This window comes from Giraffa tippelskirchi, chromosome 5 (genome assembly GCF_054371585.1).
Source record: "Giraffa tippelskirchi isolate mGirTip1 chromosome 5, T2T-mGirTip1v1.2.pri, whole genome shotgun sequence".
Taxonomy (NCBI): Eukaryota; Metazoa; Chordata; class Mammalia; order Artiodactyla; family Giraffidae; genus Giraffa; species Giraffa tippelskirchi.
This window is the reverse complement of record NC_137279.1, coordinates 73,407,165-73,419,687: the sequence shown is the minus strand read 5'-3', so window position 1 is coordinate 73,419,687 and position 12,523 is coordinate 73,407,165. Positions and strand designations below refer to the sequence as shown.

Sequence of the window (12,523 nt, the reverse complement as noted above, 5' to 3'; positions counted from 1 at the left end):
TCTTTTTACCACCCCCTTGTGTTTTTGCAAAAATCTCTCCTTGTACCAACTTCCTTAAAGCTATTCTTATTTCCTATCATAGAATTTTTTTTTTTTCCTTCCAGGGAAGAAAAAATCAATACAACCCCATCTCTAGGAAGGAGTGATTGGTCTGATCTTAAGTGGTGTGAGAAGACCTATTTTGATCCAAACCAGGGTCTTAGGTTGGGTTATTTCCAACCCGGGTCAAACAATTGATCATAATATGTTTTTTTGGCCTATGTGCTATCTTGTGGATGTGTGGCTGATTTCTGCCTCAGATGGTATGTATTCTTTTCTTAAGTTCAGACTGTAAGGCATTTTATATCAGCATGTGGATTATGAGGCATTCTGTCTAAGATTTTAATGAAATTGAAATTTATAAAACATATTTCCTTTATTGATTAATCTCAAGTTACTTGGTGTTATGCTCTGTACTCAACAGTAAATATTTAATGACCTGGCTCTAAGAAGTGGATCATTATTTGCTACTTTTTCTTTCTGTTCTGGAAACAAAAAATGTACCAATTTCAAAATCTTGAGAGGTCTTATTTATGATAAACTGTGGTACCACTATTTGGAAAGGGGATTGTATTTTTAGGAGTGGAAAACTAATGGCTGAATTTGAGTAAAACTTCTGTTTTTCTTTTGAAAACAAAACTTTGGGAATCCTTGGGGAGGAAGGGATGTGGATGTTCATGGACATGGAAGAATACAAGGAGTCAGAATTAATAGCGAAGCAAAAAGACACTTGGATGGGGACTCTAGTAAGTGCTTCCTCAAGGCACCTGACATGTCAGGTGAATCTGTTTTTTTTTTTCCTTCCAACAAAGAGCTATCCAAAACTTCCCCCAGTGAACAATAGCATATTCATTGCAAATGAGGGAAAAGGACAAATTCTGGGTACTTAACTTATGTAACGATTTTTTAATGCCTCTAAGGGATGGAATGCCCTCACTCCTGAGTACTGCTGTAAGTTTGATCTTTCTGCTTCTTTGTTCATCTTGTCATCCTCCTGTATTCTTTCACACCATACCTCCAGTAGGCCATGGTAAGACTTTATAAGAAAAAAAATTCTCAACTTTTAGGAATCCATTTTTAAAGTACTCTAGTGATAGACTTTCATTTGAAGGCGTGTAGTCAGCTCTTGTGTGTGTGTGTGCTCAGTCGTGTCCAACTCTTTGCAGTCCCATGGACTGTACCCCGCCAGACTCTGTCCATGGGATTTCCCAGGTAAGAATACTGGAGTGGGTTGCTGTCAGGATACATTTAACAGGAGGCTTCCTGTGTGCTGTTTTCAGTCTTGCATGAATTCTATGTTCCTTAACAGCATCTGAATACAGGTGCCAGAGAGCTGGCAAGCCGGCTCTCGGGGATAATAGAAATTCATGTATCTCATTCGTATGGAAATTCCATACGGTGAACAGCAGCCATTTACAAGTCTCCTCCTTTCTGATATGTAAAGTTACTTTTACAATCTCCTCTCTAGAGAATAATTCTAGCCTCCAGCTTTCTAGATGACTTGTTAGATCTTTGATCCCTATCTCTGCTAAAAAGGACTATCTGGTAAGAGTATATATATATGCCCACAATATGTTGAATAAATGCCTTTGTCCCACCAGAGCACTGGTCACCGTGTCTTTCCTCATTTTCTCTCTCCCTCTCTCTCCCTCGCTCTCGCTCTCACTCTCCCTCTCGCTCTCTCCCTCTCTCCGTTTCAGGCTGCTTCCATGGAGCACAGGTGTCCATCGTGTCTACTTATTTGCCCGGGCTTTCAAGAGCTGTTCGAGAGAGCGCCCTGAGCCTACGTAGACGGTGCTAGCTCTTTGTCCTAGAGTTATATCGGCATACTGTGTAAACCAGGGAATATCAGCCTCTTCTCTTCCTTCTTTTCTTATCGGTCGACTCTGTACCCCCAAGTTCTGGTCCATTAAAGGACCACAACAGGTTGCCATTTGCTTCTACAGGAGACCTTCCAGAGCCAGGGATCGAACCCAAGTTTCCTGCATTGGCAGGCGGATTCTTTAATGCTGCGACACCTGGGAAGCCCACTCAGCTCTTGAAAGTGAAGTAAAAGTGTTAGTCGCTCAGTCTTGCCCTACTCTTTGTGATCTCATGCACTGTAGTCCACCAGGCTCCTCTGTCCATGGGATTCTCCAGGCAAGAGTACTGGAGTGGGTTGCCATTCCCTTCTCCAGAGGATCTTCCTGACTCAGGGATCAAACCTGGGTCTCCCACACTGCAGCCAGATTCTTTACTGTATGAACCATCAGCTTGTAGTCAGAATTAACTTAGTTGAATTAGTAGATTCAGTCACCCCTACAAGAAGGAAAGTGTTTCTATGTATTAAAAATACTTTTTTGGGGAGACTTTAATTTATTTAATATCACACTTCTTTAAAATTTTTATGTTATGAAAAAATTTAAACATATAAAAAAGACAGAAGTATAAAATGAACTCATTTGTGGGACTTTCGAGGTTGTCCGGTGGCTAAGACTCTGTGCTACCAATGCAAGGGGCCTGGGTTCGATCGCTGGTGAGGGAGCTAGATCCCACAGGCTACAACTAAGACCCAGTGCAGCTAAATAAATTAATTAATTAAATATTAGAAAAACGAACTCATATGTATTATCAACACATGACTTTTTTCATCTACAATTCTGCTTTGCATTATTATTTTGTAGTAAATATATCATACCATTTTATCCATCATTTAATTTTTGAATTAGAAAAATTTATGTTCTCAATTTACAAATTTGATACCTGAAATCTAAGTGATTCGCTTAGGTTCATAAAACTCATTTGTGATGTCTGTAAAGATGGAGAATAACAAGTCCACATTCTCTTTATTAATACTGTTTTTAGGAATGGCTAGATTAGTTTTGCTTTATACCTAGAGTCTAAAGTTCTCCTTTATACCTAGAGTAAAGCACACCTGTATATTTATCCTTTATTCATATTACCAATGGAAAAGGCAATGGCAACCCACTCTAGTACTCTCGCCTGGAAAATCCCATGGACGGAGGAGCCTGGTAGGCTGTAGTCCATGGGGTCGCTAAGAGTTGGACACGACTGAGTGACTTCACTTTCACTTTTCCTTTCATGCATTGGAGAAGGAAATGGCAACCCACTCCAGTGTTCTTGCCTGGAGAATCCCAGGGACAGGGGAGCCTGGTGGGCTGCCATCTATGGGGTCGCACAGAGTCGGGTACGACTGAAGCGACTTAGCAGCAGCAGCATATTACCAAATTCACATCCCTCTGTATTCTCCTGTTTTTCCACCGGGGGAGAACAACCACAACAACAAAGTTAAAAAATGATGGCTAATGTGTGTATCTGACAGGATGAAAGGGAAGGAAACACTTGCCTTAAATGTGGGCTCAAGAATTTTGAGCAATGCTTACCATAAGAGAATGATGAACGTGCTATTGGTAATTTCCAGTTACATGCTTAATTTCAGTAAGTTCTAATGTCGGTTGTCACTCTTGTGCACGATCAAGATGCTTTCTCACTTAGGACAACCCAATCTTTGCTCATCCTGCATTGATATGGTTTGGTTCCTGGTACCAGTCCATAATGGGCTTCCCTGGTGGCACTAGTGGTAAAAGACCCGCCTGCCAATGCAGGAGAAGTAAGAGACGTGGGTTTGATACTTGTGTAGGGAAGATCCCCTGGAGAAGGAAATGGCAACCCACTCCAGTATTCTTGCCTGGAGAATCCCATGGACAGAGGAGCCTGGTGGGGTACAGTCCATGGGGTTGCAAAGAGTCAGATATGACCGAAGCGATTTAGCAGCACCAATAGCAGCAACCAGTCCATAATAAAAGGTGCAGTTTGGGGAATTCCCTGCTGGTCCCATGGTTAGGACTCTGCACTCTCACTGCTGAGGGCCTGGGTTCAATCCCTGGTTGGGGAGCTAAGATCCCACAAGCTGTGCAGTGTAGCAAATAAATAAATGAACAAAAGCTGCAGTTTTACTTCTTGTTTTCACTCTTCTTGATGAAGCCTGAGGAGGTCTACCCTTTGCTGTGGTGAGTTTCAGCTTTGCCCTTCAGCTCTCTGCCTGTTTTCTAGTTCAGGGGACCACTGTCCTGACCCCTTGCTGGTGACTATTGAGTTCAGTTCCTTGGAGCCTGTGAATGTGAATGACATTATCATGTTTAAATGCAATGAGCATTGCATCTTCAAGGGCAGCAATTGGAGCCAGTGCCGAGAAAACCACACCTGGGTGACTCACTTTCCTGTCTGCAAAAGCAGTAAGTGTAAGAGAAAAGAGTGAAAATCCCAAAGATACTGATCAGCAGTGAAAATCTAGACATTTGCCACAAATTCACAACACTGTCCTCTTTCTTGTATCTGAGGGGAGGGTTTTAGGATCTAGAAAGCAATTAAGAAAGAGCCAAGCCTCAACTCAAGCAATGCATTCTAATGAAATGATTAGCACCCAACAATAATCCCCCTGAAGTAAGATTCCTGTGCTACTAGGTCTAAAACAGGGTAGTTTGGGACATCTGACTATGTTTTGTAAAATTTCAAAATTAAGCAATAACTTTTCTTGAAAGATATACAAAACAGGGAAAAAACCATAATTCATTGCAAAATTACATAAAGTAAAAATGGAGCATATTTTCTTTGTCAGTACAAGTCATAGCTCTCAGAGGTAATTAGTTGGATGTGTTTAATGACTTTTTCTTCTATTTACACAGATATTTAAATAAATGCACATACACATGAACAGACATTTGTTGCTGTTCAGTCACTCAGTCATGTCCAACTCTTTGCGACCCCATAGACTGCAGCACACCAGCCTTCCCTGTCCTTCACCATCTCCCAGAGCTTGCTCAAACTCATGTCCACTGAGTTGGTGATTTCATCCAACCATCTTGTCCTCTGTCATTCCTTTCTCCTCCCACCTTCAATCTTTCCCAGCATCAGGGTCTTTTCCAATGAGTCAATTCTTTGCATCAGGTGGCCAACGTATTGGAGTTTCAATTTCAGCATCAGTCCTTCCAATGGATATTCAGGACTGATCTCCTTTAGGATGGACTGGTTGGATCTCTTTGCAGTCCAAGGGACTCTCAAGAGTCTTCTCCAACACCACAGTTCAAAAGCATCAGTTCTTCAGTGGTCAGCCTTCTTTGTGGTCCAACTCTCACATCCATACACGACTACTGGAAAAACGATAGCTTTGACTAGATGGACCTTTGTTGGCAAAGTAATATCTCTGCTTTTTAATATGCTGTCTAGGTTGATCATAGCTTTCTTCCAAGTAGCAATCGTCTTTTAATTTCATGGCTGCATTAAATGATTTTGGAGCCTAAGAAAATTAAGTCTGTCACTGTTTCCATTGTTTCCCCATCTATTTGCCATGAAGTGATGGGACTGGATGCCATGATCTTTGTTTCTTGAATGTTGAGTTTTAAGCCAGCTTTTTCACTCTCCTCTTTCACTTTCATCAAGAGGCTCTTCAGTTTTTCTTTGCTTTCTGCCATAAGGGTAGTGTCATTTGCCTATCTGAGGTTAACTGATATTTCTCCCAGCAATCTTGATTCCAGCTTGTGCTTCCTCCAGTCCAGCATTTCTCATGATGTACTCTGCATATAAATTAAATAAGCAGGGTGACAATATAGAGCCTTGATGTACCCCTATCCCAATTTGGAACCAGTCCGTTGTTCAATGTCTGGTTCTAACTGCTGCTTCTTGACCTACATCGTATGGGTTTCTCAGGAGATTGGTAAGGTGGCTTGGTATTCCCATCTCTTTAAGAATTTTCCACAGTTTGTTGTGATACACAGAGTCAAAGGCTTTAGCATAGTCAGTGAAGAAGAAGTAGATGTTTGTCTGGAACTCTCTTGCTTTTTCTATGATTTCCTGGATGTTGGCAATTTGATTTTTGGTTTCTCTGCCTGTTCCAAATCCAGCTTGAACATCTGGAAGTTCTCTATTCATGTATTGTTGAAGCCTAGCTTGGTTAATTCTGAGCATTGCTTTGCTTGCATCTGAAATGAGTGCAATTGTGTGGTAGTTTGAACATTCTTTGGCATTGCCCTACTTTGGGCTTGAAATGAAAACTGACCTTTGCTAGTTCTGTGGCCACTGCTGAGTTTTCCAAATTTGCTGGTATATTGAGTGCAGCACTTTCACAGCATCATCTTTTAGGATTTGAAATAACTCAACTGGAATTCCTTCACCTCCACTAGCTTTGTTCGTAGTGATGCTTCCTAAGACCTACTTGACTTCACATTCTAGAATGTCTGGCTCTAGGGGAGTGATCACACCATCGTGGTTATCTGGGTCATGAAGATCTTTTTTGTATAGTTCTTCTTTGTTTTCTTGCCACATTTTCTTAACATCTTTTGCGTCTGTTAGGTCCATACTATTTCTGTCCTTTATTTTGCCCATCTTAGAATGAAGTGTTCCCTCGGTATCTCTAAATTTCTTGAAGAGATCTCTAGTCTTTCCCACTCTATTGTTTTCCTCTATTTGTTTGCACTGATCTCTGAGGAAGGCTTTCTTATCTTTCCTTGCTGTTCTTTGGAACTCTACATTCAGATGGGTGTGTCTTTCCTTTTTTCCTTTGCTTTTCAGTTAACTCTTCTTTTCAGCTGTTTGTAAGGCCTCCTCAGACAACCATTTTGCCTTCTTGGATTTCTTTTTCTTGGGGATGGCTTTTTATCACTGCCTCTTGTACAGTGTTATGAACCACATATTTACCTACAAAGATGGGATTTTGCTATACGTTTTCTTGAGATAGCTTTATTTTTTCATGTAACAATATATATGAGAACTTTTTCAGATCAGTATGTAAAGCTCTGTCTCCCACTTTTTAACTATATGTGGCTATGCCATCTCTCATATTGATGAACATTTATCTTATTTCTATAGATAGAAATAAGATATTTCTATATCTTATTTCTATAGATAGAAATAAGATATTTCTATATCTTATTTCTTTTTCCATAGTTTTGCTTTACAGTGATGAGATGAATGTGTGTATATATATGTGTGTGTGTGTGTGTGTGTGTGTATACACATACAACTTTATGCTATTATTTTTACAGGATAGATTCCTAGAGTGATTGGTGAGTCACATGATATCATCATTTGCAAAATATACATAAAAAATCCAAGTAATTCTATTAATTACTAAAAACTTTATTCTTGGATACAAAATAAATATTGAAAAATCAACAGTTTCACTTCCTGGTAATAGTTATTAGATGAATATTGAAATGTAAAAATAATTCCATTCATGAGACCTATATGAACATTTATCAAAGAGTGGAAAAGAAGGTATGAATGAAAGAAAAGATCCCAGACACACAGACTCAGTCTTACAATGCAATCCTAACCAGATTTTCAATTTAAAAATAAGAAACAAAAAATTAATTTAAAAATCTCATTTGGAATGGTACATATCTGACACTGCAAAATTTAATTCTTTATTTCAACACTTCATGTTTTAGAGCAGTTTTAGGTTTCTAATAAAATTGAGAGGAAGATACAGAGATTCCCCCTGCTGCCCCCACACCCACACACGCACAGCCTCCCACCCATTATCAACATCACTCACAGAGTGGTACATTTGTTCTAACTGACACATCATTATCACTCAAAGTCCATAGTTTACCTAAGAGAGTTCACTGTTGGTATTGTACATTCTATGGATTTGGACCAATGTTTAATGACATATGTACATCGTTATAACCTCATGTGGAGTAGTCTCACCACCCTAAAAATCCTCTGTGCTCTGCTTATTTATCACTTTACTTCCCCCACTCTCCTCAACCACTGATCGTTTTGTTGTTTCTCTATTTTTGCCTTTTTCATAATGTCATATAGTTAGAATTATACTTTCGTAGCCTTTTCAGATTGGCTTCTTTCACTTAGTAACATTCATATAAGTTTCTTCCATGTCTTTTCATGGCGTATAGCTCATTTCTTTATAGTGCTAAATAATATTTCTGGATGTACCACTGTTTACTTGTCCATTCACTTTCTGAAGGATGTCTTGGTTTCTTCCAAGTTTGGGCAATTGGGAATAAAGCTGCTAAAAATAGCCATGTGAAGGTTTTTGTACGGATGTAAGTTTTCACCTCCTTTGGGAGTTGGATTGTATGATCAGCATATAAAACTAAATAGTTTTTTGAGAAACCACCAAAATATCTTCCAAAGTGACTCTACCATTTTGCATTCCCATCAGCAATGTATGAAAAATACTGTTGCTCCAAATCCTTCCTAGCATTTGGTGTTGTCAATGCTCCAGAATCTGACCATTCTAATAGATGTGCAATGTTGTCTTGTTTTCATTTATATTTCCCTGACATATGATGTAAAGCATCTTTTCATATGCCATCTGTACATCTTTGGTGAGGTATCCATTCAGAACACTGTAGTTCCTCAGTCAACTCATTGCAATTCTTTTTCCTTTCTTCCACATAACTTTGACCTCAGGTTTTGATCTTTTGGAAGTTATTTGCTAATTGCTAAAGCTATACACCTCTGTTGTAGAAAAATATAGAAGATAAAAGAAGAAAATATTTAATTACCTACAGACCTATCACTCTAGAATAACAAAATACTTTGGTATATAATTTTCAGACCTTTTTTTCTATTCATATATGTTGGTGTATGACTGTTTTACAAAAATAGTATTATATTACACATGCTCTTATGCTTTGGTGTTTTAGTTGTCTTTATGTTTTGAAGACCTTTATTTTTCAATAAACATACCTACATAATTGCTATTAATTTAGCCATTAATCTTGATCAACATGTTTAGACTCATGTAACGTCAGAGCTGAAAGGGACCTTAGAGATAATGTTATTTAGCCTGCTCATCTTATAGATTAAGAAGGAAGCCAAGAAAGGTGAAAAGGCTTGTTTCATGCCATATGGTTAGTGGAAGGGCCAAAAACAAAACTCATGACATCTAGTACCTTTCCCAACTCTCTTTCCACAATTTTATAGACTCATCCTCTTTCCTCCCAGTTCTGTTCTCTTTTTTTCTGAAGCTCTCATATGGTACAACTGTCCCACAGGGGCAGTCAGTCTCCATCTGAGCTCACTCTATTTATCTACTGTTTCAAGGGTTCTTCCATCTCTACCTATAGTCTAATTTTTCTCTTCTTGTACACTGACAGTTAGCATCTCTACAACTTAACCTTCCTTTCTTCAAACTCCTGCCAATCAGAAAGTACTTTCAGATCACTAATGACCCAGAGAATGAGCCAGGGTGGGGAGAATGAGCCATGGCAAATATAATTTTGACAAAAAGAAATAAGTGGAGAACATGTCCGAGATCCCACGTGGGCTGCTCTGAAGATGGCAGGTGCTGGCCTAGACAGTTGCACTTTGGTGGCTGGTGTGGTTCTCTGAGCATTCTTCCAGTAATGCTTCACAACTGTCATCCTTATAATCCTATCTATCAGGAGACTGTGGCCCTCCTGAGACTCCAACTCACGGCTATTTTGAAGGAAGAGATTTCAAGTCAGGATCTACCATTACTTATTACTGTGAAGCAAGGTAAGTGTACTGCAGACTTTTAAACATAGGACTTTAGCCTTGTTTTAGAAATGCCCCAGTCTGTCTCAACCTTGTCTGCTGATTACCAGGCACATTCTGATTTTGAGAGCTGCTTTACCCACTGCCAGGTCTCCCCACGTTCTAGAAGACAGTCTAACTCTCCTATTTATCCTAATTTATGTATCACTTTCTTTTCTCTTAGCTAAGACAAAATGGAATGTTTAAAACGTATGTTTTTCTAAAGAATAGCAGAACAAAAAACAAACAAAACCCCACAGAATATATGAAAATATAGAAATAGAATTATTTAGATCCTTGCTGTTAGTGTTTAGTCTCTAAGTCATGTCCAACACTTCATGACCCCATGGACTGTAGACCGCCAGGCTCCTTTCTCCATGGGACTTCCCAGGCAGGAATATTGGAGTGGGTTGCCATTTCCTTCTCCAGGGGATCTTCCTGGACCAAGGATTGAACTCGTGTCTCCTGCATTGGCAGATTCTTTACCACTGAGCCACCAGGGAAGCCCATAGATCCTTAGGACATCATAATTAAAGTCTAACCTTAACTTAGACTTCCTGGTCACCCCCTTAATGTTCTCCTAGCCTTTTCTTTTTCTGGCCTCAATCTTATTAACCCAGAGTCATGAGGCCTCACAGGCATTTCTGTCTCCAGTGGATTTTGCCATCAACTCTCATGTTTTTCTGGTTGAAAGGTGAGTCTCCTTTTAAGCCAGTTTACCAAGATTTATTTGAAACCTGTCTCTAGCTTTCTACTCCTTTTTAGAGCATAGACAACAGTTGTTTTTAAAAATTACTGAATGTTGAAGAGTTTCCTCCCTTACCCTCCCCACCCCAAACTGTGTGCTTAAAAACACATATTTAGAATTTTTCACTCCTCCATATCTTACACACTGATACATCTCTTGGGTCCTCTCCTTCCCCAGGAGAGTGGTTTTACTTTACGATTGCTGTGTAATACTGAGATAACTTAAGAATGCATTAGAGCTCTGAGGCAGGAAAGCAGATTCTAGTATTTCTATTTCACAGTGTGAAATACTATTACATAAAACCAACTTTAGTTGCCCAGTTCAAGAAATTGGAGGGTTAAAGTTGTTTCCATTTTACCTTGTGTCCAGGTACCGCCTGGTGGGCACACAGCACCAACAGTGCATTGATGGGGAGTGGACCAGTGCCCCTCCCATCTGTGAGTTGATCCAAGAAGCTCCCAAACCAGTTGAATTAGAGTTGGAGAAGGCATTTGTAAGTAGTGGGCTCTTTTCTGTCTTATTCACAGTGGTGCCCCCAGGGCCTGGTTCTGGTCCTGACACACGCTCAGCAAACAGCTGTTCATTTGCAATACCTTTGAATGGGCTGATCTTGGCCTGTTTGTAGAGTGGGACTCATAAACTATTAACTTATGTTTTTGTATATGAGTTCTCATTCTCCACCATCACCACTAATGTCTCATGAAGCTCTGTTGATAAGAGTCGTTGTCTCATGTGCTTTAAAGAGCAAGATACATAATTTCATGTCTTAGACTTGGAAGTATTGCTATGAAAAGTCTCTAAAATTTTTCCAGACTTAAAAAAAAAACCCACAAAAACTCTGAAAGATCTGTTTTCATCGAGACTCCTCTCTTTTTGTTGTTGTTGTTTAGTTGCCAAGTGATATCCAACTCTTTGAGACCCCATGGACTATGTAGCCCACTAAGGTCCTTTGTCCATGGGATTTCCCAGACAATAATACCGGAGTTGGTTGCCATTTCCTTCTCTGGGGGATCTTCTCAACCCAGGGATCAAACCCACATCTCTTGCGTTTCCTATGGGCAGGTGGATTCTTTACCACTGAGCCACCAGGGAAGCCCATCTCCTCTCTTAGTCTATATTTATTACTGGGATGATGAGTAAACTTAAATCTCTAAATTTTATTTTCTGAAAGTAAAAAATGACCCTAAGGGCAGACAGCGGTACCTTCCCCCATGACGCACCTACTTGCAAGGTTTTATATATATATCTCTGAGCCCCTGCCGGAGGAGAGTGACACTTGGCAGCATCCTGGAAGGGGCTCAGGCAGTCTACAGCCATCCTGCAAATTTAGATGATTCATCATATTGAAGACCCAGATTCCCACTGAACCTAACCTGATTCTTAGCCTTCATCTGGGGACCTAAACACCACTCATTAGCTTCTGAGGGTAGCACTGGGTCTCAGTTCTCAAACTGTAACTTAAAAAGGTGTTTTTTCTTCAGCTTGCCTTTCAGGAGAGTAAGGAACTCTGCAAAGCCATAAAGAAATTTACACAAAGATTAAAGAAAAGTGACTTAACAATGGATAAAGTAAAATATTCTCTGGAAAGAAAGAAGGCTAAGTTGAAGGCAAAAATGTTGCCCTGACATTGTAGCTGAGCAGACTGGGTAATAGAAATACTCCCAAGAATAAAATTTTCTCTTGGTTCTGAAACTGGTTTCAGATTTTTCTCTTTTTGGACTGAAATGCCAATTCATAATAACTAGCTGCAGTTGTATAATACATTGTGTGTGTGTGTGTGTGTGTGTGTGTGTGTTGAAAGTAGAATGACCAAGTGTGGTGATCGTTTAAGACCAGAATTAGCAATGTATTAATGGGGTGTGAAGCCACAAGGCTTCCCTGGTGGCTCATATGGTAAAGAATCTGCCTGCAACGCAGGAGACCTGGGTTCGATCCCTGGGTCAAGAAGATCCCCTGGAGAAGGGAATGGCTGCCCACTCCAGTATTCTTGCCTGGAGAATTCCATGGACAGAGAAGGCTGGCAGGCTACAGTCCTTGGGATTGCAGAGCTGGACATGACTGAGTGACTGACACTTTCACTTCAATTGAAGAGAGAAGGGTTTAATTTTCTGTCTGAAAGAGGTTGGGAAGCTTAGATCACAGCTAAGGTATAAGGTATTTATTTTTTTGGCTGCACTGCATGGCTTGTGGGATCTTAGTTCCTTGAATAAGGGT

General features: G+C 39.9%; 1 protein-coding gene across 1 annotated transcript; it reads left to right on the top strand.

Moving 5' to 3' along the window:
* The first annotated feature begins 244 nt into the window (after positions 1–244).
* Positions 245–12,001, top strand: C4BPB (complement component 4 binding protein beta). Its single transcript, XM_081493668.1, has 5 exons — positions 245–302; positions 4,098–4,274; positions 9,450–9,543; positions 10,679–10,802; positions 11,791–12,001. Exons 1-5 carry the CDS (start codon positions 245–247, stop codon positions 11,932–11,934), a joined length of 597 nt encoding a protein of 198 aa, XP_081349794.1. The 3' UTR covers positions 11,935–12,001.
* Positions 12,002–12,523: the final 522 nt, after the last annotated feature.